We start from the raw sequence: 27,260 nt of genomic DNA, 5'->3' as shown, positions 1-27,260 counted from the left end.
GAGATGTTGTATAGAAGCAGTCTTTTTTTTTTAATATGTTTACTTGCATTGACTTGTAAGGACACAATTCAAAACCTTTAGATCATGGAGTTTTCAGATCATCCTATAGTGAAATAGTTTTACATAGACTGTAAAGATGGCAGGTCAAATAACGTAAGGGGTAACCATAAGGGGTTAAAAGTAACTGGAGGGTAAATGCAATGGCAACAATGGCATTACAGTCGAGATTAATTTGATCCAATTATTTTACATAATTTATCCCTTATCAGAATTAAGTAAATATTCTTTGGAGAAAATAAAATGAAAAGAGGATTTCCCAGAGAAATTCACTGAGGATAAGCTGAGGCAAAGTGATGGAATAAACAATAATAAGCTATAAGGCAGGGGGTTGGAACTAGATGGTCCTTAGGGGTCCCTTTCAACTCAAAAGATCCTGTGGTTCTGTTTTGGTATGAAAGCAATGGTCTTTCTGTACATATGCTTTCCACCGCTATAATACCTGAATACTTCATAAAAGTTAATGAGTAAGAAATGTTGTTTTCCCCATTTTTGGATATGGGGAACAGAGGCCTAGTGAGCTGAGGTGCTTGTACCAAAATTCATTGTAGTTTTTTTTTTTAAAAAAAAAAACAACACATGGGGGGATAGGGGAGGGAAAAGCTCTTATTGGCTGACATAAGGTGTTAAATGTTTTATTTAGGATGTCAGAGAAAGTTTCTGATAGAGGTGAAATTGAGTCTACTTATTCTAAATTTCATTCTTACACCTTTACTGGTAAACTTTCTCTCGCTTCTCAGCTGCCTCCTTCCATTTTCCTGATATGTCTTTATTGACGGTAATGTGTTTGTTAGAGCACAGAAGGAGAGATGACGGGATTGGAGCTCCCTCCCTCATTAATACCACTATGGTGAAACAGAGGGATGAGTACCCCCCTCCTTGGATAGCGGGATCATTTCTGACCGGAGACTAAGGAATGGAAGCTGCTGCAATAGCACTTAACAAGTGCTCCCCTTGGCAGCAGAGATTCTCAACTGCAAAGTGCCTTGAATTATTGATATGATACAGCACAACCTTAACAAATCAGGTGTCTTGTGTTTGAGGCTGAGATATATTTGCATCTGCGGATTTAGTTGTGGCATAGCTTAAGCTGGAGCACTAAAATAGCATTACTCCTAGAGCAATCTTAATTTTCTGCAGAATATTCTTACTGAAGTCCTTTGCCTAGGAGTCTCTAGTGTTCAATTTAAAATTCTCTTTTGGCCCTGATGTCTGTTCCATGTTCCCGCATTCTAGTGAAAGGGCAAAAAGGGTCAGTATTGAGCAGCAGCAGAAGCAGAAAAAAAGAAAAAGTATACCCTGAGTACTTGGCTAGAATGCTTTCTTTAAAAATCAACATTTAGAATGCTACCTGCAGAACAGCAGTAATCATCTCTGCATGTAGTGCTTCACAAGAGCTTTCTAAATGTTTTTGTAAAATTAAAAATACATTTCACCAGGTTGGTCTTGCATCTGGATAACTAAATGGGTGGCTTGTGATGAAGCTGTGCTGATTTATTTTCCTCAAAACACAATCACCTTTTGCAAATGTAATCATAATGCTCCTATTCAAGCGATATTAGAAAGAAGAGTGCAAGAGGTGTGTCAATCTGCTATTTTTCACAATAATGTACCAACCAAATGGGTTGACCAGAGTGGAAAAAATCTTCATGAATTGCCGAGGAAAGAAGTTCTTTCACCAGCATAATCAAATTGAAAATGTACAACCTGAAAGCAAGCTTGGTGTACCTCAGCTCTCCCATCTGTAGATGACGTGCACATCACCAACTCAGCATTTTTCCACAACAGGATTTGGAAAACAAAGTTGGAAATTTTCAAAATTTACAGAACGACATCTGCAAAGATAAGTGTATGCAACGGAAAGTGTGTTTATTAAAAGGAAGGAAATGTCAGCTGAACAAATTCTATTCTGCAGAATTTAAAATAGAAAGTGGAAGTATCTGGGAATTGTTGTTAGGATGAAATCTAGTATCTGGAGGTGGCGGTTTGTGATTGAAACAAGCTATTGAAAAGAATTTATTCATCCAAAAATACTTGGAGCTTTCAATCTTCTTTCTGAAGTTGAAGAGGACATGCAAAGAGCAGCCTAAGCCAGTAAGGAGGGATGCCAGACCTTTGTGTGTGCCACCTGCGATAGCTCTGGAAGGGGCTGCCTCCAGGTCCACTGGAGCAGTTTATAGGGAACCAGATGGCATCGAGCTCCACCTGCTGCACTATCTCTGTAGTTCATATTACTGAGAGCTGCTGGGTATGATCTCAAGAAAAACGACCTCAATCATTTTCAGGGAAACTTTTGGGTTAATTTCCTCAAGTGATCTCACTTAGGACCATATACTGTATGATATTTTTTTGTATCTGTTTAAATTGCTGTTCTTTCATACATACAGAGTTGTATCTTATTCTGTTACTTCACTATAAAGACAGCAGGAAATGATCACTGAAACAAACCTTTGAAAGCTTAAAAGCAAATTAGATGAACTATGGTAACAGTCTCCTTAAGTTGGAAACACTAAAAAAAAAAAAAAGGGGGGGGGGGCAGAGGGGGACCTCCAAGCCTATTCACTGCTTCTGCACTAAGATTGTTCAGCTTGTCATGATAACATATTGTTGAGTCTAACAAATTAGACATGCCAGCATTTTTATCTCAGTCTTTTATATGTGCACTACAAATTATGAAGATGGAATTCTCCTGTCCTATCATTATGTACTGTTACTGCTTTAAGCTCAGGTTGCACCTTTTCAATACACGACATTGTAATGAAAGATATCGTTGTAGGAAAGGAAGGTATTTCCTTCTGTTTTCTGTGATAAGGCTGATTGAATCACATTATCAGTACCTGGTTGAAAGGGTAGCATACGTGGTACCTCCCTCCCCTTCCTTCCAGAGAAACTGTGCAAAGGTTAGGTAGGTTTACAACTCTTTTCTTTTGCCTTTCCTCATGAACTGGCAGAGCTGCCTGACCAGAGGTGGGATGCAGGGTAATGTTGCACCCTGTAAAACGTTGGTCACAAATTTATTTTTTCCCATCGTGTCCAGGAATCTCTGAAAGTTCTCTTTGAAAAAACTTTTCTCCCAGTGCTCTACAGCACTGAGCACTTGCAAAGAATGTGGCTAAATGGATTCCGAGCCTATACTGGTGGTCAGTGTACCTCCAAACCATTGAAGTCTTTGGAGTAGTGAGTTATTCTGAGAGATTTTTAATTGATTTTAATCACGTCATTCAAGGTATTGCCAGCTGTAAAAACAATGGTAGCTGGCCATGGCCAACATATTGCTGCTTCTGCTGGGAGAAAAAAATAGTGTCAGGAACAAATCAGACTGGAAATTTGGCTGTTTCTGAAGCCTAAGATGCTTCTGCTCCAAGTCCAAATCAGGTTTCTTATAGCTTTCTCTTTAAATACAGATTAAATGTTTGCAATTGTAAAACAAAACAATAACAAGAAAAACCACCACCAGCATCAGTCTGCATGCTATTCCTGTGGCAAAGAAAATGAGAACATGAGCTTACAATTTTGGGTTTTGTTGCTTATTATACTATGGAATGATGCTCAGATAAGGTTGGTGGTTAGCATTGCAGATTGCAAATACAGAGGAGAGAGCCAGATGGAAGTAGTTCAACCTCCTTTCTCCTTCTCTGCTACTGTGTCAAAAAACTTAGAATTTCTTGGAGCTATTTTTTCCATTGTAATCTCAAAATGATGTGTGCCCTACTATAAATTAAATGTTGTTCAAAATATTAAAATGTTGGGTGGGGGGTGGAGGATGAAAACCTTTCACGTTTTGAAATGAAATTGCTTCCAAGGCTTCTCTGAAGGCTTGTTTCACCTGGGAAGTCATTTACCCATCTGTCTGGCACCTTTCTACCATAAAGAGTACTCTGAAGTTTAGAAGGGTGGATCAGAGGAAAATAATAGTTACATCATTTAGCATTATGTTTCAGATAGATTGTTTGTGTGCATGAATATGCATATAGTTATGAATGTAGGGTTTTTTATGCTGAAAAAAAAAATCAAAACCACAAATACTGGGTTTTGTTTGGCAACAAATTTCTGAAATCCAGTCTACTTTTGAAAGTCTGTTTCCATAGATAAAGACATGGGACTATTCAGACAAAATATATTGATTATGGCATATAATCACAAATAGTTGAGCTGAATTTTAGGGAAAATGAAATTTAAGACTCTCTTTACTGACTGCATACTTATCTCCAGTAATTTCCTCTGATGGAGTGAAATACAGGTGCCTGCTCAGGCTGTAAAATGATTCCTCTCTCGTTCAGTGTGTGAATGAGCTTTTCTTCACACACGGAGGCAGCTCTCGGGTGTATCAGGGTCCCTCTGTAAGACTTGTACTCCCAAGCCCTATCAATTTGCCATCTGTCCCTGCTGCTGCTGACCAATCTTGTTCAAGTGCTCCCCAATTGCATGAAATAGCAGAGCCTTTGGACACTTGTCTTTGACATTTTATTAGTTCATCTTTACATGCTGCAGAAAATCTGATTTCTATTCCAGCTACTTTGCTTTTAGTACCATTGCTGTTTAATTTTTTTCAGTCTTTTGTTTGTGGGCTGCCTCAGTGATTACATTAGAATGCTGGTGTTAGCAGTTTTCTAGGGGGTGAAGAATACTGCTCCGTACACCTTCAGCCTTTGTTCTGCTGAAATGTTACATTGAAACATAGATTTGGAAAGCAGTTTGTGCCTTCCCAAGTCAAAATCCTAATAAGCAAAGTGCCGTGCTCTTAGGGATTTTTAAAACACTTGAATATTTCCAGGCTTTGCTCTGTTGTGCAAAAGCTATTTCGTGTAGCAAGTATTTCATCCACAGCTCTGAATTTGCTGTGCAGAGACTTTCAGACTTTGTTGTACATCAGCTCTGCCCAAGCTATATGGATGTGGCTTTCTAGGGCCTCCAGATTTGCTTTGCTTGGAATCAATAAATGAGCTCTTTGATCTGAAACTACTCCAGGAAGGAATTACTATTTCCATATCCTTTTAGCCTGAGCACCATACACTGCTGAGTGATCTAAAATCTTTTATTAATCTACCTGCATATATATGTATATATAAAAATATTAATAGGAGGGAATCTGTCTTCCTTCCACTTGAATAAGCTGCTGGTTGAAGGAGAACTAAAAATGGGCTTGTGTTTGACTTCAGGGCTTTTCATGAGTCTGTGCCATCCTTGGGGGTGAAAGCACAGACCCAAGAATAGTGATGTAGCGCAGTATCTATCTTCAGGGAAGAACAATTACAGGTAAGTAATTTCCTATTCCTGTTTTGGAAATTGGATTTTCTTTTTATGTTAGACGCAGTAGATAAATCTTCCATAAAAAAGTGTTTTCTTAAACATTCAAGCACAGTAATTTAGGAAGCATGTATGCATTTTGCGCAGTAGCTTTTCCACAGGTCCTTCACATGAGAACCTCTCTGTGCCAGAGTTACCCAGTGACATTTTAAGTGTTTCTACGTAAGACTAGCCATTACTTTGGTTTTAGTTTGCCTCTCTGTAGAAAAACTTATTTGCACCACTTAATTTTGAAAATGGTGACCAGCTACTGTATGGCTAACGACCATTTCAAATATGGTTACATGCTTTTGTTAATATTTTAGGAACCAGCGAAAAAAGATGTGCGGGAAAGACCCTGCAAGGAAGTAGCGAAGGTTCCTACTAACAAGTACTCTTTCAATCCGAAGGTAAGACTACGTAGTTTAATTACTGTTGAAGCTTTGATTCAGGATCGAGTTAAGGAAGCCAACAGACAGACATCATGTTTAAAATACATAAGTGTTCACTGTATTCAAGGCTTAAAGCCTTACTGTACAGAAGGAAGCAGTCTTTTTGCTGACTGATGAACATATCATAGGTTTTATCTAGTAAAACTATTGCTAATGAGTGAGATAAGTTTATAGTGTAATTTGATAAAAATATTATTCAGAAAATTCAGTTTAGTGGTGCTAGCTATTCCATTCATCAACTCTGGAAGGACAACCTTCAAACTATACAACCGTTTAGCACAGAAATGACTGACATATTCAGAATGACTGTTCAAGCATTTTGTTTTTTGAAGGATGTAGGTCAGTATTGCACATCCTTATATCTCAAAAATCCATAGGTGAAAGGGGTGTTGGTCATCTTTATTTCCTTTACTGGGAATTTATTTTTCTCAGCACCCTAGGACAACTTAAGAGATGCACACAACTGCCCGAAGGAATACCTTAGGCTGCCCCTCAGGTTGTGCACACCAATATTATGCTTCCCATTGTATGGCAATTCAGCCATGCACTCCTTGCACATTGAATGCTGCCTCAGCTGCATATTTTATTAGCTTAACTAATACATGCAAAAGTACTGTATGCGCACAGCATGTGGTCATCATTCTATGAAACTGATGCAGCTGTTCTCTGGAAGCCCCAAGGATACTTCTAAGCCACGGCTAGTTCTACAACAAATGTAAGCTTTTATCTCCTATATATTTCAATTGCATAGATGTTCAGAAGAAAACATGTTGCATGCATTTGAACAATGTACTGAGTAGATGATTTTAATTCCCTTGTGTGAAATTGCTGACCTTGTGTATACACTCTTCTTAAAAATAAATAAATAAAAAAGAAACCATTATGTTCTATGCTCCAAAAGCAGCCACATCTGTGGAACTTTTCGCATTGCTTTCATCTTTTTTGTTTTGTTTTTGTTTGTTCGTTTAAAAATGCCTATCTCCTTGTTTTGAGTCTGAAAATTTTCTTGGATTGGAACTTCTAAAATATTTCTCTCTCATGTATACTTTTTGTAGTTTGCATAAGCAGTCACAGCAGTCATTCCCTTAGTCTAGGCGATTGAACAGCCTCTTCTTGTCTGATAGTGTAATGAATCTCACAGGTCCTTCACTGCTTGTAAGGCTTCTGTTAAATCCAAAGTCAGCCAATGAGTTAAAAGCTGTTGAAACACATGTGCCTACACAGACATCATATAAGATTTGTTTACATGCTTATGAAGTGTCCTAATGCTGTCCCAGATATTTTCTGACCATCTCAGACAATATTTAGTGATTAAAGCTGAACTCTGAGACTGCACATATCTTATCTGTGCTGAGCTCTTATTAATACCTTAATGTTAATTATCGACTTTATCACTTTCAGTCTGATCCACCGGAATCAGTGAAGAGACTCGCCTCATTTAGAGAGACAGGAAAGGAGCTGAGGACTCTCAGTAAAGCTTTAGCTCAGTCAAGGTAAGGGAATCCAGAGCACACAGAAATGGACCAGTCAAGACTGAAAGAATTGTTGGTTCTGCAGTGGCAGCAGTTGGATTATAGGCAAAATAATCAACTGTACTAACAGCTTAGGAAAAGATGGCTTATAATTTTCTCTCTATGGATTTTTGTGTATACTCAAAATTTTGTCTTTAGTGCATGAAGAATGATCGATAGCTCTGTTTATAATACTACGGTGTTCATTATGAAGGTGTTTGCTATTTCTTTGCAGTTTTTTGCATAAAACAGTATTGTGCCAAGATCTGGTCAGAGTAGTCAGAAATGAGCAAAGGTGTCCACTGTGATGGAAAATATAGTGGTAGATATTCTCACTACAAACAGAAATACATGCAGAGACTCATTCGGAATATTCCAACTTGAGTCTCAGGAAGATGCTGACTTGGTATGAATAGACTCTTGTGCTCCTTAGCTGATGGGAACGGAGATGTTTTAATCAGACATAAATCTGGGATCCTATGTAGCCTTCAGCCAACTGTGTTTAGACAACAACCATGATTTGATTTAGGGGGTTGACCATAGAAATTGGTTGGGCATACTTGCTTTTCTTAGAATGTATCTTCTATTATCACTGTCGGAGATGCAGTAAGCTGTCTCTGCAGGGCATTTCTTATGGTCCCATTAAAAAAAAATAAAAAAAACCAGTGAAGTCATAGGCTTTAGCAAAGAGTGGTTTCCAATTTAGGTACTCATACTTTTAAATGCATTTATGCTGTGTTGACACCTGTGTTGCAGCATTGTCACTACAGCTGCTGCTTAAGTTGATGAGACCGAGGCTTCAATATGCTGTTCTGTTTCAATCATACATTCTGATTGCACTCCAAACTTGCCTACAGAAAACCATTCACTGTATTTGCTAAGTATTAGCTTAAATAATTGCTAAACTGTTTAAGTCTTGCAGTAGGTGACTCTAGAGTTTTCTACATTCTCCTGGAACCTTCTAGCTTTCTTGATGTGAGTATTAATCTAAGAAACAAGAATCATTTGCAACTGAAACAGCAAGCAGTAGTACAAAAAGGTGATTTACATCTGGCAAGGTTTAGTTACAGCCTGCTGCAAATAAAACTGACAAATTGCTGCTGCCAGCCCCAACACGGTACAGCTTACATGAGTGTTTACCAGATTTGTAGACTTTAAAGCCTTTGAAGAATATTCACTAGATAAAAATAGTTGAATCAAAGCAAACAGCGATAAGACAGACATTTACATGAAAACTTAATAATTTAATTGGTTAAGCCCAAGGAAGTCTGCCAGTCAAGAGAACACGTGATATTGTATCTTCTTAATATGTTAAAGATTGTTTGATTAAGATTTTAATGGTGCAGAAGTCAAGGAAGTTAGAGAAAAGTAACTTCTTAGCATCTGCTACTCTAGAGGAATCACAACTTTACTTTTCACAATGTAGTGTTTATAAATATTTCCAAATGTATACAATGTATACTATAAACATTTTTACTAAACTGTATACTAGTTACTCATTATAACATTAAATTTCACATTCTTCCCTTTTATCCTTATTTTACTCGTTATTTTTCATTTATTTTGTTAATTCACTTTTTGTGAATTTTCACTTTATAAATTTGACAAAAAGGTGATAAACCATAAACAAAATAATAATTGTTGCATACTTTGAATGTTGAATAAGCCATTTTAGTAAAGGATGGCTTGGTTTTGCTGTAAATGCAGTGTTAATTATGTTTGTCTGCCTTCATTGCTAACTATTAGTGGCATTGTCTCTTTGAAGTCAAGTTAAAGTTCTTTTGATGAAAAGCTGCCAGAGGTCAGTTTCTTCTTGATTTGTGATTTGCAGGTGCTTGCAGCTTGCTTTAGGATGTTTTACATCCTTTAATTTTGAATGAGTAGGATAAAAAATACTTAAAATGTTTTGTAGGATGAAATTTACCATCACCTGTGATATGAAAAGGCTTGATTTTTAAGTCTGATGCAACTGATTTGCCAGGCATTTGGATGAAGCTAATTGAACCATTCTTCTCATTATAATTTACAGTTCAAAGGAATTGAGTATCATTTTGCTAGTAGGTTAACCTGAGGGGGCCTTGGTTTGTTACTTGTTGGGAAACATTTTGAAATGTCAGTAGGAGCTACATAGTATTTTTGCATACCTTGACCAACATAGAGATATTTAGGATCAACTGAGCTTTTCCACATGGTTGAAATTCTCTCTAATTAAGTAGACTGAGTGAGGTTCTAATTATATAATTGTAGAGCCATACAAAATTAAACTTGATTTTATATCTACAATTTCTTCAGCATATCAGAGTGAGTAATGGACAATATAGGGCTGTTTTTGCAGAACCTGGTGTTTTGAGCTCTCGATGAGGAGTACTGAATCTGAAGGATTCAGTGGCAAGAAAAACCATGCTTTTCCAAGGTGGCTTTGCTTTGTGCTAAAGAAGCTCCGTGTAGGACAAGTGGTACAAACTGCAGCTGGACATGATTTGTTCATGCCAGAAGGAGAAAAATGTAGATTGCCTCTCAACCCTTCCTGCACCTTCTGCTCCCTGTTTCTGGGCATTATAGCATTGTGGTGAGTGCTGAATAGGGAGGTCAGAAATTGGGGGTGGGGGTATCAAGATGGTGATCCTAACTCCTGCTGAGCAGCTCTTTATGTACCTTTGTGCAAATCATTTGACCTCACTGCACCTCTGTCAAGTAAATTGGAATTGGAAACAATGCAAAGTATCTGAACTAAACTCACTGCACAAATATATAGCTTTTAAGTTGGCATGGATGGCAGAGTGTGAATGAAAATTGCTTTTTTTAACATATAGGGATTTTTTTAACCATTTGTATTTACATTCTTTATTTTTAGTCTTATTACCATTATCTTATGCTTTCAGGGATGTTAGCTTGAAAACTTGTATGATGCCTAGCACTCAGGGCATGCAAGCATTGTCTTAAGTCATCTCCACAGCTCTGATGGGTATTAGGTAGATGATTATTACTCTGATAGGTAATAGGAAAAAACCAGATTGTGGATGTAAGATTGTCGCTGGAACAATTGTAACTGGAACTCAGGTGTCTCAGGTGAGCAATTACTTGAGTTATTCTTCTAGAATTCAGTGATGTCTCTGTTTCTCTGATTTATTCTTTTTCAAAATTGGGCCACTAAATCAGAAGCTCCAGGGAAAGACTTTTTAAGAGATCCAGTCCATCACTCTGGGTGAGTGCAGTTGTTTCCTATAATAGATGAAGTGTTTAGTATAGCCTACTTTTAACTCAAGACATATGCTTCACATAATCATAAATGCAGATTCACCTTCAGCTGGATGTTCAATGGTAATGTAATCTGCAAAATTATGTTAAATGCAGACTTTTAATGATGTGAATAGATTTGATCCTAATGTATTTTGATGTTACGTTTTCTGAGTGACTAAAAAAAAAAAAGCAGCTTTCAGTCTTTTGTCACTTCTCACCTCTAGAAGCCAATACAGCTAAAAGGACAGAGAAGTTCTTATTCCCTTATGCACATTATCAGCAGAATTTTCTGTTAAGTCCTGATCAGTCATACTTGTACCACACCCACAGAGGACAGGAATGTTGGGCAACAACATCTTGTTCTTAACATGTTGTTCCTAAACATCTAATTTGGCCCGCAGAATGTTATTTTACTGCTGATGCAGACAATGGAAAGACCCCAACTCCATTTTAATATCCCGAGCAGAATTTGGTGTGCTGGCAGGTAAGAAAATATACACCTGTTAAAGCATCTCCAACTCCTCCATGTTTTTCTAGTTCCATAAACTTGATTTTCAGTTGTATGCAATACTGGCTTCACGTAATTTCAAATGCCTGAGTGGGATCTATTCCTGTCCACTGGTTTTCCATCACCGTTGAAATGTAGGTGGAACACAAAGCAAAAGAAGACTTAATCTTGTGTTACTGCACAAGCAAATTTATATTTACTTTTTACATTGACAGCACAGTGTGGTGCCTTCACACTGACGGCTAGCAAAATTCCACTATACTTCTCTCTCAATTGTCTTCCTCAAAGGAAGAGGGGGAGAAAATGAAAAAGAGCTTGAGGGTTGAGATAAGGACAGGGAGATCATTCACCATTTACCATCACAGACAAAACAGACTGAACATAGGGAGATTAATGTAACTTACTGGCTATCACTAACAGACTAGAGCAGTGAGAAACTAAAAGCAAACTAAAAACATCCTCCCATCCCCATCCACCCTATTCTACCTCCTTCCCCCGAGTGGTGCAGGGGAACAGGGAATGGGGATTACAGCCAGTCCGTAACGCTTCATCATCTGCTGCTCCTTCACGGTCACTCTCTGCCCCTGCTCCAACTGGGGTCCCTCCCACAGGATGCCATCCTTCCCCAACTGGTCCTGTGTGGGTTTCCCACAGGCAGCAGCTCTTCAAGAACTGCTCCCATATGGGTCTGTACTATGGGGTTGATCCTTCAGAAGCAGACTGCTCCAGCATGGGTCCCCCGCAGGCTGCAGCTCCCCCAACACCTCCTGCTCCTGCATGGCCTCTTCTCCACAGGCAGCAGCTCCGGCCCAGGGCCTGCTCGGGCAGGGGCTCTCCATGGGCCACAACCTCTTCCAGGTCCCATCCAACTGCTCCACCGGGGGCTCCTCCACGGGCTGCGGCGTGGAGATCTGCTCTGCCATGGGACCCGTGGGCTGCAGGGGGACAGCCTGCTCCACCAGGGGCCTCTCCATGGGCTACAGAAGAACTTCTGCCCCAGCACCTGGAGCACCTTCTGCCCTCCCTCTGCACTACCCTTCGTGTCTGTAGGGTTGTTTCTCTCTATATTTTCTCACTCCTTTCTACCTTGGTGCAGTTGCAAAGCAGGTTTTTCTTTTCCTTTTCCTTTCTTAAATCTGCTCTCACAGAGGCACAAGAAGCATTGCTTAATGGCTCCACTCTGGCCACTAGCGTGTCCCTTTTGGAGCTGGCTGGGACTGGCTCTTATCTAATGTGGGGCAGCTCCTCAGCCCCCCTGCTACCAAAACCTTGCTATGTAAACCCAATCCATACAGTAAATGATAAATTTACACATTTGGGTTTTGGTTGTTCTTTTTCTTGAAGATCAGAAATTTAGCTTGGTCAGTGCCTAATCAGAGGTACTTAGCAAGCTCATGACAAATGTGCTTGCATACTGTTGTGTAGGCGTTGGTCACTTGTTTCTTGAGAGCATTTGTTGTCTGAATACATGTTCAAATGAAGTTTGCTTGTCATTTTGTGTAATACCACACATTCTTTACATTGTAATCCCAGTGGTGATCCTGCAGCACATCTGATATAGTTTATTCTATGTACTGTGGAAATTAAGTCACAAATCCTATATGCCTTATGTTATTTAAGAAGTGAAGTGTGATGTGAACTACAATGGCCATGGAGAAATTTGCATGAGAATTGGGGAAACTGATTTTTGAGATGTAGACTTGCATCTTCTAATGTTTTCTAAAATATGTAGTAGCCAAATGACCTGATATGCAGAAATATATCCAACATACTTTATATCTGAAAATCAAGAGTGATAACTGTTTTTTTAATTATTATTCTGTTGTATAAGCCTAGATATTCCTCAACTGTCGCTGTATGACTTTTTAACAATGAAAATGTGCTAGCCATTCATCTTGAGTGTTTGTACAATGCTGCTTTAACTAAATCTGCATGTAGGCTAAAAAGAACTGTAAGAAAAGCAAGGAGATGAAACCAGCAGACTTTTTAACCAAATATTGAGATATAGAGTTTCAGGAAAAGATAATTTCAAGTGAGAATTACTGTACTGATGGTTTGGACCAAAGAGCATGTCAGCAATACTTCTTAGTAACAAATTCAGACTACAGAAAAAGAGCTATTTTCTGGGGGGGAAGCAGAGTGGAAAATGCACAAAAGAAGAAAACTGGAGTGTAAATCATTAGGACAGCAACTTTTTATTTCAATGAAAGCAGTCAGGCTAGCGGAGCAGAATGCTAATACATACTACAGGGAGTCAGTGAATACAAATGACCTTTGTGGATTTTTTTTTGCTGCCTTTCCTTATGATTGAAAAGGAACAGCGAGCAGTTGTCTTAATTGGATGTTAATTGATACATATTCATGGAAAGTAATGTCTGTGATCTTGCAGCTTGTTTGTATTAACGAGTATAATGGAACAAATTGTGAGGAAGTTTTTAGGAATAACGATCACAGTGACATAGCATAGTAGTATGAATTTTAAAATTATCTCAAAAATGTTTGAAGTCGTTACCAGAACAGACTTAAATGCATTCATAAAGCTTTAATATTCTACTTTAAACATTAAAAAACATGAAGTGCAGATAAACCATATAATTATGAACTCATACCTCCTCTCAGTAATATCCTCTTTAAGTATAAGATGCTCTTCATTATGATATATGTAAGAGGATGATGACAACGCAGAGGTTGTTCAGACTGTCATCTTTCATAAATATCAGTCTCTGGTCCTAAGCAGAAAGTCTTACCAGTGCTTTCCAGCTAATGAGTTGTACCAAATCACTTTAGGGAGGTATCGGAGAGCTGGCAGGTTACCATTTTAACTAAACTACAAGCTAAAATATAGGAAGGAATTGCGTGTCTTTTTGTAGCATAAAAAGATCTGTTTGGGAAATCTGTAGATAATGGTAATTCTTCTTCGGGGATCAATGCATCTTAATTCCAGTGGAGGTTGCGCATGTAGACATAAAGAAGTCCTGAGTTACTTGGCTCAGCATTTCTCATTGTCTGATTCAGTGGGTGGAATACAGTATGGCAGAAAAGATGACACCTTTATCTGTGACACTAGGCCAGGTTGCCCATGAACACCTCCAGGAAGGGGGCAACTGCAGCTTCTCTGGGCAAGCTGTTGAGCACCTCACTGCTCTCAGAGTAAAGAATTTCCTCCTAACATATGATCTAAATCTGACCTCTTTTAGTTTAAAATTGTTCCCTTTGTCCTATCACTATCTGCCTGTGTAAAAAGTCACTCTTCATCTTTTTTATAAGCCCCCTTTAAGTACTGGGAGGCCTTGATAAGGTCACCTCTGAGCACTCTCTTCTCCAGGCTGAACATCCAGCTCTCTTTCTTCATAGGAGAGGTGTTCTAGCCTTGTGGTCATCTCTATAGCACTCCTCTGGACCTGCTCTATAAGGTCCACATCCTTCTTGTGCTGGGGGCCCCAGCTCTGGACACAGCACTCCAGGTGGGGCCTCATGAGGGCAGAGCAGAGGGGGACAGTCACCTCCCATGACCTGCTGCCCACTCCTCTGTTGATGCAGCCCAGGATGCAGTTGTTCTGAGCTGCCAGCACACTCTGCTGGCTCATGTCGAGCTTTTTGTCTCCCAGAATCCTCAAGCCCTTTTCAGCAGGGCTGCTCTCCATGAGTTCTTCTCCTAGTCTGTACTCATGTCTAGGATTACCCCAACCCAGGTGCAGCACCTTGCACTTAGACTTGCTGAACCTCATTAGGTTCACGTGGGCCCACTTCTCCAGCCTGTCCAGGTCCCTTTGGATGGCATCCCTTCCTTCTGTTGTGTTCACTGCACCACTCAGCTTGGTATCATCTGCACATTTGCTGAGGGTGCACTCAGTCACAGTCTGTCACTGATAAGATGTTGAAATATCTTTAGCTTTGATCTGATGATTATATTTTCATTTCTACAAGAGGAAATATTCTATTGCTATTTTTTACTAAGACAAGGAAAACTGAAGAAGTACAGCCACTTTGAAATGACATTCAGCTTTGAAGGAGATACTTCTTTATTGCTTTGTTGCAATGACATCTGTAAATGTGATCCAGAAATAATGTTAAGTAATCCACAGCTGCATGAGGATGTATTGTATGAGAACCAAGAAAGTAGAGGTCTTCGTAACTAATCATAAATTGTAGCAAGATGTAGGAACACTTACACAGCAAAAAAAAGATTACCAAAGCATTGGAGGCTTGTAGTCATTAATATAAAATAAAAGCAGGTAGCCATAAATCACTTCTGTGAGCTAACTCAGCCAGAAAGACCATGCAAGTGTACTGGAAATACTCGTTATTAAACATCACCACAAGAAGTAGAGCTTAAAAATAAATATATTGCTTAAAATGAGACTAGTTGAAAATATTATCTTTGTGTAAAAAGGAGGCACAAAATGTGAGAGCAACTGGAAACAGGACCCAACAGAATGTATTACAAAGGAAACATCTCACTTCCATTAAGGAGACAAATGTTTTCTTGTTTTTCTTGTTTCTGCCTCAGTTAAGTCCTTCTGATAAATGGCTTGCCAGGCTATTGGTAATTATATTCACTGACCCCCGAAAGAGGTAGAAATACAGATTTTTTTGATGCCAAGAAAGGTGAGAAGAGGGATAATGTTTTTGAAAGTCTCTTTTCACCTAAGCTCTACAAATAGGGCAGGCTGCCAGACTGCTGTCCTTGTGTTCCTCTTCCCTGCACGAACTGATTAATACATCCCAGTTCCGCTCTTTGGCAAGGCTGAGGATATGCGCTGAGGTGCACAGGGATAGAGTAGCCTATTAGAAGGTCACCGTACTGGTGGATTTGCACAGTTTAAATACCTGACTGTAGGCATGGGCCTGAATTTGTTTCATCTAGAATGAGACATTTACCTGAGCTTTCTGAATTGGAAGCCCAGTCCCCCAGACTACTTTTGCCATTGGATAGAATTAGATGTATTGAAGGATGATTCTGATCCTATGTTAACTTAAAGTCCGCCTTCAACTTGGGAAGAAGATACACATTGTAGAGGAAATTAAATGAGTTTAGACTAAATAGTTACTTCTCATGAAACAGAGCTACATCTTGAAAAGCAGAAGTATTTTTTAGATTTAGTCTAACAAGGCTGACCAAACTACATGGGAAAGGAAGCAGAGGTGATGTGACTGCTTTGCCAGTGCACTCTAGCTCACTTTTGGCAAAGAAAATGGGAGAGGAAAAAATGTGTTTACTTCATTAAGTGTGTCTATTTTCTTTAAACTGGAGCACTTCTATTATCACAAATTGCAGGTGTTTTCTATGGCTTCCAACTATACCAGTAAGATAGCTTGTGGTTATGATATGTAGTATCAGAAATAAATTGAAGAAAATGGACCTTATCTCTGTCAACGTAAAATGACAACAACTGCACGTGTGGTGACTTACCTAAGCACTGGTACCCATGTAAAAATGACACGTTATGGTCATCCTTAGTCAGTAATGTCTAGGAATCGACAGCTTTGAGCTACAAGCCCAAAGGGAAGGAGTTCATGCCATTTTGTGAGCCACTCAAGCCTTTATTTGCAAAATGGATGTGCCAAGCCTCTGTAGATGTACTGCATTTCCTATAGTTTGAAGAAAATTGGCTCCCCTGCCTCTGTTCCAGTAGTGTTAGTTGAATAAAACTAAATGTCAAACTGTTGGCAATTTTGTAGTATTCCAGTGGCTGATTTTTATGTTTTAAATTAGAAACTGCATGTTTCTTTAATATGGTTCAAGTTTCCTGAAGGCAGATCTGTAAAAGTCAGTCTGCTGAAAGCTCAGGCTCTACTAATGCATTCTTTATGCCCGCAACAGCAATTAGACTGACATACCCTGAGAGCTGTTTCGGCTACTTCTCTTCCTGCTACTGGCTTTGTAACTAGCCGTCTTTGGATGCTTTTTAATACAAAGCCACTTGAATTTTGTGATTGAAAAGGTAGCTACTATGGGAAGACTTTAAAAGGGAAGAAATGAGTTGCGTTTGGAATTTTGGTTATGAATCTTGACCGTCCTTACCTGTTAATCTATACCAACCCTGTTTTAATATATACAGGCAAAGAAAACTTCAGTGGAGATTCTGATATATTGGCATTCATTAATGTGTATGGTTTACTAAATGATTCAGTGGAGCGTGTGAGAGTGGAGAGGAGACCGTAGTTACAAACCAAAAAAGTCAGGCAGAACTGAGAAGGTGCAATGTCTATCTGCCAATATTACTTTCCAGTGTACTTAATACTTCCTAATGTCAGTTGCTTGGAAACCAGTGTTGTGTGCCCTTTTGCTGCTTGGCAGAAATCACTCTAATTGGCATGTTTCTAGCACTGTCACTGCTGGCAGTTTGCAGCATTTTTTTTTCCAGAAGCAAAAATTTTCTTTACATGAGTGATGGCTCACATTAATTAGACAGCAGTCATGGCCAAAGACATCCATTTAAGTGTATGGATGTATGAATCATTATCTCTATCATCAATCACTGGAAAGACTGCTATTTCCATCAACATTTCTGTCTTTCCAGGCTGTTCATTTGAGTCTCAATCTCCTTTCTTCTAGTGCAAAAATATGTTTGTTATTTGAAAATGTGTAAGCGGAAATAGTTCATTGCATATTAGGTTTTACCACCTAAACATGACAGTCTCATTCCTTGTATTGTGACAAAAAATGACACATTGTGACTGAATGTTTGAACAGCTACCACTTAAAATGGGTTTTCCATTATTTAGTAGTAAATGTCATTGTTCTGTGAATACCTTTGTGCAGTAAGTTAAGATGCTAGATCGTGATTCTACTGTAGATTCTACTTTCATGTGGATATCCTGAACCAACAGTATTTCTAAGAGGGTCGGGACCTCATTGGAGTTCCACTTAAGAAGAAGTGAGTTTTTATGGATAACATGAACTTAAAAACTTAAAGTTGTTATTGTACATTCTTGCAGGAAAAAGAAAAAAAAAAAGTGAGCCTAAAAATCTTCAGATGCCTTTTTTTTCCTTTCCTTCTGAAGTTTAAGTAATCGTTTCCCCAAAGCTTTTGGGAGAAGAATTTGAAGCAAAGCCTCGAAATTGACAAATTTTTCTTCCCTTCATCAGTACAAAACTATCTTCTCTGTGCTGCTTTGTAATTACTTCCCTCACTGACCTTAGTTTATGTACTTCTCCAGAGACACTAGGAGCTGGAAACCTAAACGTACCTGCATCCTGCGTGCAACTTTTTCATCACCAAAATCAGCAAGAATAGAATTTACAGCACAGTGCAACTGGAGAAGGGCCTGTACATACTTCCAGAAGTGGTGGAACACGTTCTTGTGTTCTGTGGCTTCTTAAAAGTGCAATTGCTACCCTTCATTCTTTCTAGGTTCAGAACACATTTACATGTAAAAATAAGATCTTTTGTATATTACTTTGTACCTCCAGGTAGCCAAACATGTTTGTGTTTTTCCACATCAGAGAACCTCTCCTCACTTCACAGGGGAAGCAACATTTTCATTTTATTTAATGTCTTTGTAGTTAATTGAAAACCACTCCAAATTATCTTTAAATGTATGTCACATCTTTTATAATAGTGTTATGTTGTTTTGACTAGATGATCTTTATTTCTTCTTGCAGTCTGAACATACCACAAATTTATTCATGTTTTATTTTGTTTCATGACTTCATACTCAGATTTTCATTTGAAAATATGCATCATCACTTTTATGCAGAGCCTGTTTTTTTTTTGTGTGTGTGTTTGTTTTTTAACAAACATGTTTGAGTACAGAGTATTGTACTCATCTTCAGGAGAATAAAACAGAAATCTACATCTGAAATAATCTGGGTATTCCAGATTGTATCCATGCCTTCAATTGTTCAAGCCAGATATTGATATGGTACCACTTTTGTTCCTTTCCAGAATGGTTGATGGTTCAGTATGGTAAATGATAACATATGTCTGAGTTTCTGGGGGTTAGTAACCACATTTAATAGATCTTAATGTAATTATAATCTGTTTGTTTTTTTTACTGAATTTAAGAAGATTAGATGGATGAATTAGATGTATGAATATTTACCTATTAGTTTCTTACTGTGTGATTACTCAGACATTAAGTACGAGTAGTAAGCATTGTGTTCCTGGTTCTCTGTTGCCTTATATATACAGTTGCTTCTCTGTAATTTGGCTATAAACACTACCAAACCAGAATTCTTAATTAATTTACATTAGTATCTATATATTAATTTTGAATACTTGCAAGCTTTTTCTGCCCACAAGCTGAGACTTCAGGACATGACCTAAATGCCATGTAGATAGAGCTCAAGAAGAGGCTCACCGCTTGTGGCTTTTGGTAATTTAAGAAGGGGGGTCATGCAAGCACTTTTTAATAACTCTCCGACTATACTTTAAGTGAAGAGTGCACTAATTCTCATTTTCAGTGAGACTGTCTTACTTCTTTAAGATCCTAAATGTGTAAAGCACTCTTAATAAATAACTTAGGGACATACAGGCATAGATACATGTGCATTACCATACTGAATGTAAGGGCACTAAAGAATCGAGCGGAAAAGTCAGCAGCTCCAGTATTTACTGAGAATGGAACAGGTTCTTCACTGGTGTGAATTTGTATCAGTGTTGACAGTTTACAACAAATGTGGAGTTTACTCTCCTGTTTTGTTCTGTGTGCTTTGTAAATGAGAACAGTACTGTGTCATAAGGATTTTCTTTTATCTCTGCACTTCCTGCTGTTTTACGGGTACTATTTAAGCTTTACAGCACCTTGTCAGACAGTTAGAGGACATATTAGAATTGCTTCAGCTACTAGGATGCAGCAACTGCTCAAATGAAGACTGATGTGTTATTGCACATACACACTACATAGTATTTTGGGGAACTGGAATGATTAAAAAAAAAAATGTCCTATTCCAACTGAAACAGCTGTCAGGACAGTAACATTTAATCAGCTGAAATCTGATGAGAATGTAGGCTTTAACACTTGTGCACCTGCAGAGATTGCTATGGGATTCTTAATGACTTCAGGTAGTCAGAACTTCCATCTCATTTTAAGTTCAAGAAGACAGACTGTCCGCTACCACAGTGCTGCCTAGGCTAAGGCATAGATTTTAATTTTAAATACACACGAAGTGTTTAATACACATGAACTGCTCTCACCACTTCCTTCTGTGGATATTTCTTTGAATTCTTCAGGATCTAGCTGCTCATCGGCCTCACTTGAGGGTTTTGATAGGATCCCAGCTTATGATGGCATGGCTGCAGATAATTCAAAGTTTTCATTAAGAAGACTTGTGCTGTTTTTTAATTCATGGGTTTAGTCTGTAACATTCAGAATGCTGCATACAATTTAGCTGTCTTTACTGTAGTTTCCAAGTTACTGCTTCCTGTGCTGTTTTATATAGATATGGGTTGTATTACTTTTTCTGCTATAGAAATTATTCACTCAGCATGCCTTTAAGTGGCAGTGTGCATAAAATTGCACTTGCTTTTCATTTGAGAAGCCTTAGCTCTTATTGAATTTGTCACAACTGCTACAAGTTTGGCAGTTCCCAGCTGCCATTCACCTTGCAACACCCTCAGCAGAATCTGGTCTTGTGCCCAAGGAGAGAAGCTTTTACTGGGTTTGTAGGGAGTTGTTGCAGTTGCAAATTGAAATGCTTTTATGAAATGAAAGGAAATGGCATTTAGAAAGCATGTGCTTTCAGTGGCTTTTAGAGTAATGCGACATTGGTTTTATTTATATTTGCAATTGGCTATAAGCCTCTGGAAGAGGCTAAATGCCTACTGTACAGTGTCTGGAGCAGGAGATGTTCTGTCATTAGCTTTATTGATATGAAGGCTGTAACCATTAAGATAAGAAAATTATATAAGCTGTTTTATGAAACAGTGACTAACAATTTCCATGATCAGAGAAATGATGCATATGTAGTAATTGTTTGATAGATAAATAGTTATTTTCCTTACAGCTCACAACTCAATTTTTATTCACCATGATTATAATGTGAGGCCTTAGAGGAAGAATCAAGCTGGTACATAGAGACTGCTACTTCTTTGCACCTCAGGGAATGGGATGGGGGAAGACTAGCAGGAATAATTAATGAGACTCAGGTGTCCCCAGTAACACCACCTGCTGCACTGAATACAGCTGCTTAATAGATGAGCAGCCACATGGTAATGCAACCGTCTGCCCTCTCTTTCCAGCAGGTCTGTTCAGGCTGGAGTTACACCAGCTTATCTGAGCAAGAACTTGGCATCACATGTTCAGGAGCATATATCATTCATTTAGTAAATCACCTCCCACAGAACTTGTTTGCATGCAAAGTAAATGTGAGGTGGTTGTTAACTGTAAATCTTCATTTTCTGGGACAAATAGATCCTTAGTATGATTCCTTTGAATTTAGTGAAGATGAGCGGTGCACTTAAATAAGATATATTTAAACAGAATGTAAAAAACCTGGAAAATATCTAGCTTGTCTTTACCCTAATGGCAAGGTTTCTGGTATTATTATTATTATAGCTTCTTAATGTTAGTCTAGCACCTAAATTATGATTAAGATAAATGTGATATCCTTTTGTTTTTGTGAGTCATTTCTTGCTCAAAGAAAGGTACCAAGAATCACATATCAGCAGTAGAAGTTCAACTCCCCGATACTTCAATGGCTTTGTATTACAATTAACTGATCACCTTTAGTCCCTAAAGAGTAAATTGAAGAGTAATTTAATAAGTACATAATTGTACCAAACTTGTAACACATTTTCTTTATGTGTAGTACACTACCGGGCCATTCCTTTGTGCATGTCATTGATGCTTATCTATAATAACTTCCTGTTGAAAAAAATGAAGTATTCAATGGTACATTATCACTGCTCAGGAAACTCCTTTAATTTTCATACTGACAAAGATATTAACTTAAAAAATAAGACGTCCTTTTATCTGAAACAGTTGAAAATCTGTGTTGTGACTACAGTTGACTGATACTCAGTTACTTTAATAAATGTATGCCAAATTTTATCTTGATTGTATTTTAATGAATGATTCTCACCTACTTGTCAAATAGGCAACATAGCTAAATTTATGAAGTTATTGTACAAACAGGGTATCCTGATGCCAGAATTAAAATGCAGAAATATATGATGTCCTGTTTCAGCAATACACTATAAATCTACAGTGCAGAAAAGTACACTTGCCACCTCTATATTTTAAGCTAGGGTTTATTTTAATGTTTTCCTAAAAAGAGTCCATGAATCTTCAGAGTAATTTACAAATATGCCAGAAATAATCCTATGTAGTTATGAGAGGGCTTTACTTAGAGACTGTAGAGCTACTTTTTGTGATACCTGAGACTTCAAGGAAGTCACAGACTCAATATTCATTCACAAGCATGCGTAACTTTTCTTGTTCCTATTGGTATATGAGAGTGATCATTGATTTTGGCATACATATATTAAAGTCTTCTACATTAGATAAGCATTAAAAAATTATACTGGTCACTTTGCGACTCATGCATCTTTCTCCAGTAGTACTGGTTATGGCAGTTAATGTAAAAAGAAACAAACAAATCCTTTCTAATTTATAATTATATATCTTTTTCATGAATCAAAGATAACTGATATAACTTTATTGTTCCCTATTTGTGGTGGTATAATATACATGTACAGCAGTGGTTTTGATCTTTAAGAGGGAATACTTACATTAATTACTGTGTGCAATAATATAGAACAAGCACTATGGAGAGAAAAAAATCTTTTAACATATAAGTATCTTGATGGCTGGGAGAAAAGAGAGAGCATGAGAACTACTGGAAAAGATCAGAAAGCAGGAGTTTGCAGTTACTAAACATTTTCTAGTATTCTGAGAGGTGTATGTTGTACAAAATACTAAGTTCTTATGGAAGAAAAAAGACAATCCAGTCTGAGAAAGCTCTGAAATCCTCATGTTTTTCTAAAGCATGCAGTATTTCTTGTCAGGGACATTTATTGTCTCACTTTATTTTATTTTTTTAGCATAGAAATATCTAGCAGTTGGGTTGCCATCTATCTGAAAATGAAAGGTGTTCAGACTTGCATTTGTGATTGCTGGACTTAAAGGTTACAAAACCCAGTCCCAAAACCATTAAATTGTGCAAGTGGTTTTTCATCAAGGAAAGCAAGGAGGGAATAAACGGTTCCACCTGAGAATTAGTTAATTCGGTTCCTGAAATGTGTACCCTATATGATCTTCTGGTGCTTTAATGCATCTCCGGTAATAAAAGGAGGGGAGGGGGGTGTATTACTTCTCAGTAAAAGAAACAAGACCCAGCTTTCAAGACTAGATTGTTTTTGAAAGAATCAATACTGCCTGATGACACTTAATTCAAAAGTCAGCAATGCCTTAATTTAAAGGGCCCCATCCCATGCTTGAGTAGCATGCTCTTGTCTGACTTAGATCATCTGCTACATTCTAGGTAACACGTTAATAAGTGGTGGTGTGCCATACACCTTTGCCTCCCCAGCTCACCTTTTCTTTTTTTGTCTCTGTTATCATCCTCTAGGGAGTGCATTATGGTTTCTTCGTTTCCTTCTCTTGCAGTAATACCCTTCCTGTTGTCTTCAGCTCACTTACTGCCTTCTCTGGCAGCTTCCCTTTGACTAACAATTCAGCCTTCTGACAGCAAGTGGAATTTAGCAGCTAACAGGTAGCTTCAGGGTACTGCCTGTCAGCTGCTGACAACTGAGTTAAGACAGTGAGGGGCCCAGTGGTCAATTGGCTGCTGTAAATTAGAATGAGTCAGGTAGTTTTTAAATCGAGTAGCGGACACAGTGGTACCCTGAGTTCGGTAGTTAACCTCCAACATTGAATAGTTAACCTGTGCTGAAAGAGATAATGGAAAGATCTCCCAGTTCATATTGGGGAATTGTTGTCCTCTATCATATTGCAGAAAGAAATACTGATGTTGAATATAGAAGAATGTGAAATCTGTTAAAAGTGCAGTTGGTGGGCTGCATAGAAATTAATTTTCTAATGTGTCTTTAGTACACTGGCCAAATTATGATGATTTTTGGCAGGCATCATGTCAACGCTGTGAAGAAGGGTGGGGCATACTTCCATATACTTCACCAAGAATCACTGGAGAGGAAGAACATACTAAACAAACAGCAGGTTCAGGGAACGAGATGGGGAACTGATTTCTAGCCGCCCACATATTTCTCGGATCCAGAGGAGTCAGAGGAAGAAATAAGCATGTAAGTCAACTCAGAGAGCTTTTGGTAGTCCAAGGTCAGTGGTTTTAAAAAGTAACAATCTCTAGTTTCTGTCATTACTTGGTATTGAGCCAGAATATTACTACTTGTGTGAACTAAAAGAAAAAATGCTTAAAAATCTGTGTGAATACATCTGAACTTAACAAGCATGGAACAAAAAATGTTTGAGGCACTGTTAAAAAGGCGTAAGTTTGGAAGGTGGAAGGTCATTTGAACTCAGGAAAGGTTTAATAGCCAACTTAGAACTGATTCTCTGAGGAGAAGAGGAGGAGGTCTGGTGAGAATTTGGCATGCTTTTGTCCCCAAAATAGGACCACAGAACTAAGAATAATAAAGAATTGCATGCAGAATAAGTGGCTTGGCTTGCAGAATGTGTTTCTTGACTAGTTCAGTCCTATTACCAGCTTCCTCTGGTTTTCTCTCCATTAGATAGGTTTCAATCCTTTGCCTCAGTCTGATCTCTTCCGTGCACCTCTAATGCTTGTTGTGATGTTCTACTTGTCTTCCATCTCTCAATCCTCACTAGGTGGTGAAATAATTAAATACTTGCTCAGCAGGACAGAATGGCTATTCTAGAGCTTGCATCAAAAGCTCATTCACGTCTAACAGTTCTCCATGGCTGGCTCTATGTCCCCAGTGCTTCCAACGTCAGTTTTATCTGAAGATAAAAAGACTAACGAGACGCAGAGGCTAATCTGATGATCAAAATGGATTTGGAGTTTGTTCTAAAAATCAATACAGCATTGTAATGCCAGTATGCCTGACTTCTATAAAAGATTTCCCAGGAAGTCACAGCACGATGTTGCCATTATGAGTTAGGACTGTAGTTAACTATGCTTTCCTCAACAGTTTGCTGTGGCTTTTGTCCAACCTAGGTACTGGCTTCCTCTCATCCACCTTTCTTTCATGAGCTGACTCTCAACTTGGAGAATTCAGTCTCCAGAGTCATCCGAGATGCAGTCAGACCCTAGTCACAAAGTGAGCTGACAATTTATAACCGTTATTAAAAAAAAAAACGATTTTTTTTTCCTGTTAGTTTGAAACCCAGTCCAAATAACCAACTAAACAACCAAACACACAAAAAAAAGATACAGATAAAAAAAAAACACAGATAAACAGCACAGACAGGCTGAGAGTTTTCAAACGGAGAAGTATCATATTTGCTAGAGTCACGTTTAATATCCGGTGTTCTAAATGGTCACTAGCTGAATAGCTAGAAAAGATGAGAAAATAATAGCATGTTACTGAAAAATAAATGGTGTTACAGAAGGAGAAAAGGTGTAGGGTATAGAGGTCAAAGTATTTTGGAAGTTTTGCCTCTATCTGCATAATCTAAAACTTTCTTCTTACCTTAACCAAGTCACCTACAACCGTGTTTTTAAATAGCACTGTGATCCTAGGATAATGAAGGCCACATAAACATTTCAGGTAAACAGGATTATTTAATAAAAATAAATTCTTGAATACATAACCTCCCAGAAAGCCTTTTGTAAACTCAGTGCTTATTATTCGTTTCTGTATGTAACTGTTCTATCATCCGTAACTCAGATAATCCACATTTATTGCACAGGAAAAAGATATTGTGCATATGAAAAATATCATTGCCTTTATTATTGTGATGATTCAGATCATTGAAGGCATTTATTTGCTTCTGTTTAGATATAGCAGGGCTGACCTAAAAAGATTTAACATTCCTCTTTCCTTTATGAAGGTATAGCCATACAGACAAAATTATCTTTATGTAGAAATGGCTTCTTCTAGCAGTAAAAACAAAAAAAAAAACTTCTAGTGCAGAGTCTTCCAGGCTTGTGGGTGAATACTGACAAAGCCACTTTAATCTTATGTCTGTACTAGGCTCTTTGTCAGTTGTAATAATAGCTTAAAAAAAAAAAAAGGACACGAAACTCTACAGTAGTAAAAGTTGCCACTGTAAGCCTGCTATCCTTGAATATTTTCACTGTGCTGATTAAAACACAGCAAAATGTTAACATGTTAATTGAGAGTTTAATTTCATTTTTAGAGTAAAGCTTTCTAAAACCTGCCAACATTTCTAATAGTCATTAGAATATGATCAGATGTCAAAATTTAGGGGGGGTTATGGAGAATTTTCTCAACTCCAGGATGTGTTGGGTGGCACAGGAGGACACACTGAAACAAGTGAAAGAAGAATGCATGGTCTTGTCAGGTGCGCCTCTGTTCATTCAGACTGTCCCATGTAATTTACCCATGTGGTGTTAGCTCCAGTTATGTGATGTTTTACACATATTTGTCTGCAGTGGTAGGCAGTTAAAAGAAAAAAGTCTAGATACAAAATACAGATCATTATCTGTTGTGGAAACTTCCTTCACTCCCAGCTTTCACAGTGCTGACTTTAAAAATGAGGAACTTCATGGAATAAGTTAAGTCTCTGAAGCAGTGTTAAATTGCTGGAGGAGCACAAAATGACTTTTTAACAGATGATGTCTAGCTTCAGTCATTCTCAAGAGCTGAAACTATTGGCATGGTTTTATAGGCACAGAGTCCACTGAAGGTGTGATACGGTGATGGATCTAGGCATTTTGTCTCCCCCTTCCTCTTTTCCTCTACAAGACAAAAGCAAATACTAAGTCTCTGCTGGGACTTTTTTATTGCTGTTACGTAAATTGAAGCATTTAATTCTAGCATTTTATCGCATTAAATGCTAGTTGATTAAATAGCATTTAATCAACTGTGTTAAATATATGAGTGCTTCATACTTGGTAAGTTTCTTTTCATAACACGTGACAAAGTCGAAGCAAAGTGCCACCCAGTAGGAACAGGGATTCCATCGAGGACTTCAACGCGTATACAATAGTCCCACTGTATGTACCAGTATTCTGTTGTTCATTAGGACTACAAAGAAGAAGTTGAGAGAGTGATTTGAGGAAGCATAAAACAGGCATGTTGTTCTGAACAACAAAGTATGTGGAATTCATGTGCTCTGGTTATCTCTAATAAGTAC

At 38.1% G+C, this 27,260-nt stretch overlaps 1 protein-coding gene across 2 annotated transcripts in view; it reads left to right on the top strand.

Moving 5' to 3' along the window:
* CCDC60 (coiled-coil domain containing 60) overlaps positions 1–27,260 on the top strand; it is a 61,802-nt gene that overhangs the window by 16,296 nt on the left and 18,246 nt on the right. For both annotated transcript variants that reach the window (XM_083803795.1, XM_083803794.1), the window contains exons 2-3: positions 5,670–5,753; positions 7,197–7,288. In XM_083803795.1, coding sequence (XP_083659921.1) covers positions 5,670–5,753; positions 7,197–7,288 — 176 coding nt within the window. The remainder of the gene's footprint in view (positions 1–5,669; positions 5,754–7,196; positions 7,289–27,260) is intronic.

Source organism: Anser anser, assembly GCF_964211835.1.
Source record: "Anser anser genome assembly, chromosome: 18".
Lineage (NCBI taxonomy): Eukaryota > Metazoa > Chordata > Aves > Anseriformes > Anatidae > Anser > Anser anser.
This window is presented reverse-complemented; position numbering and strand designations above follow the sequence as displayed.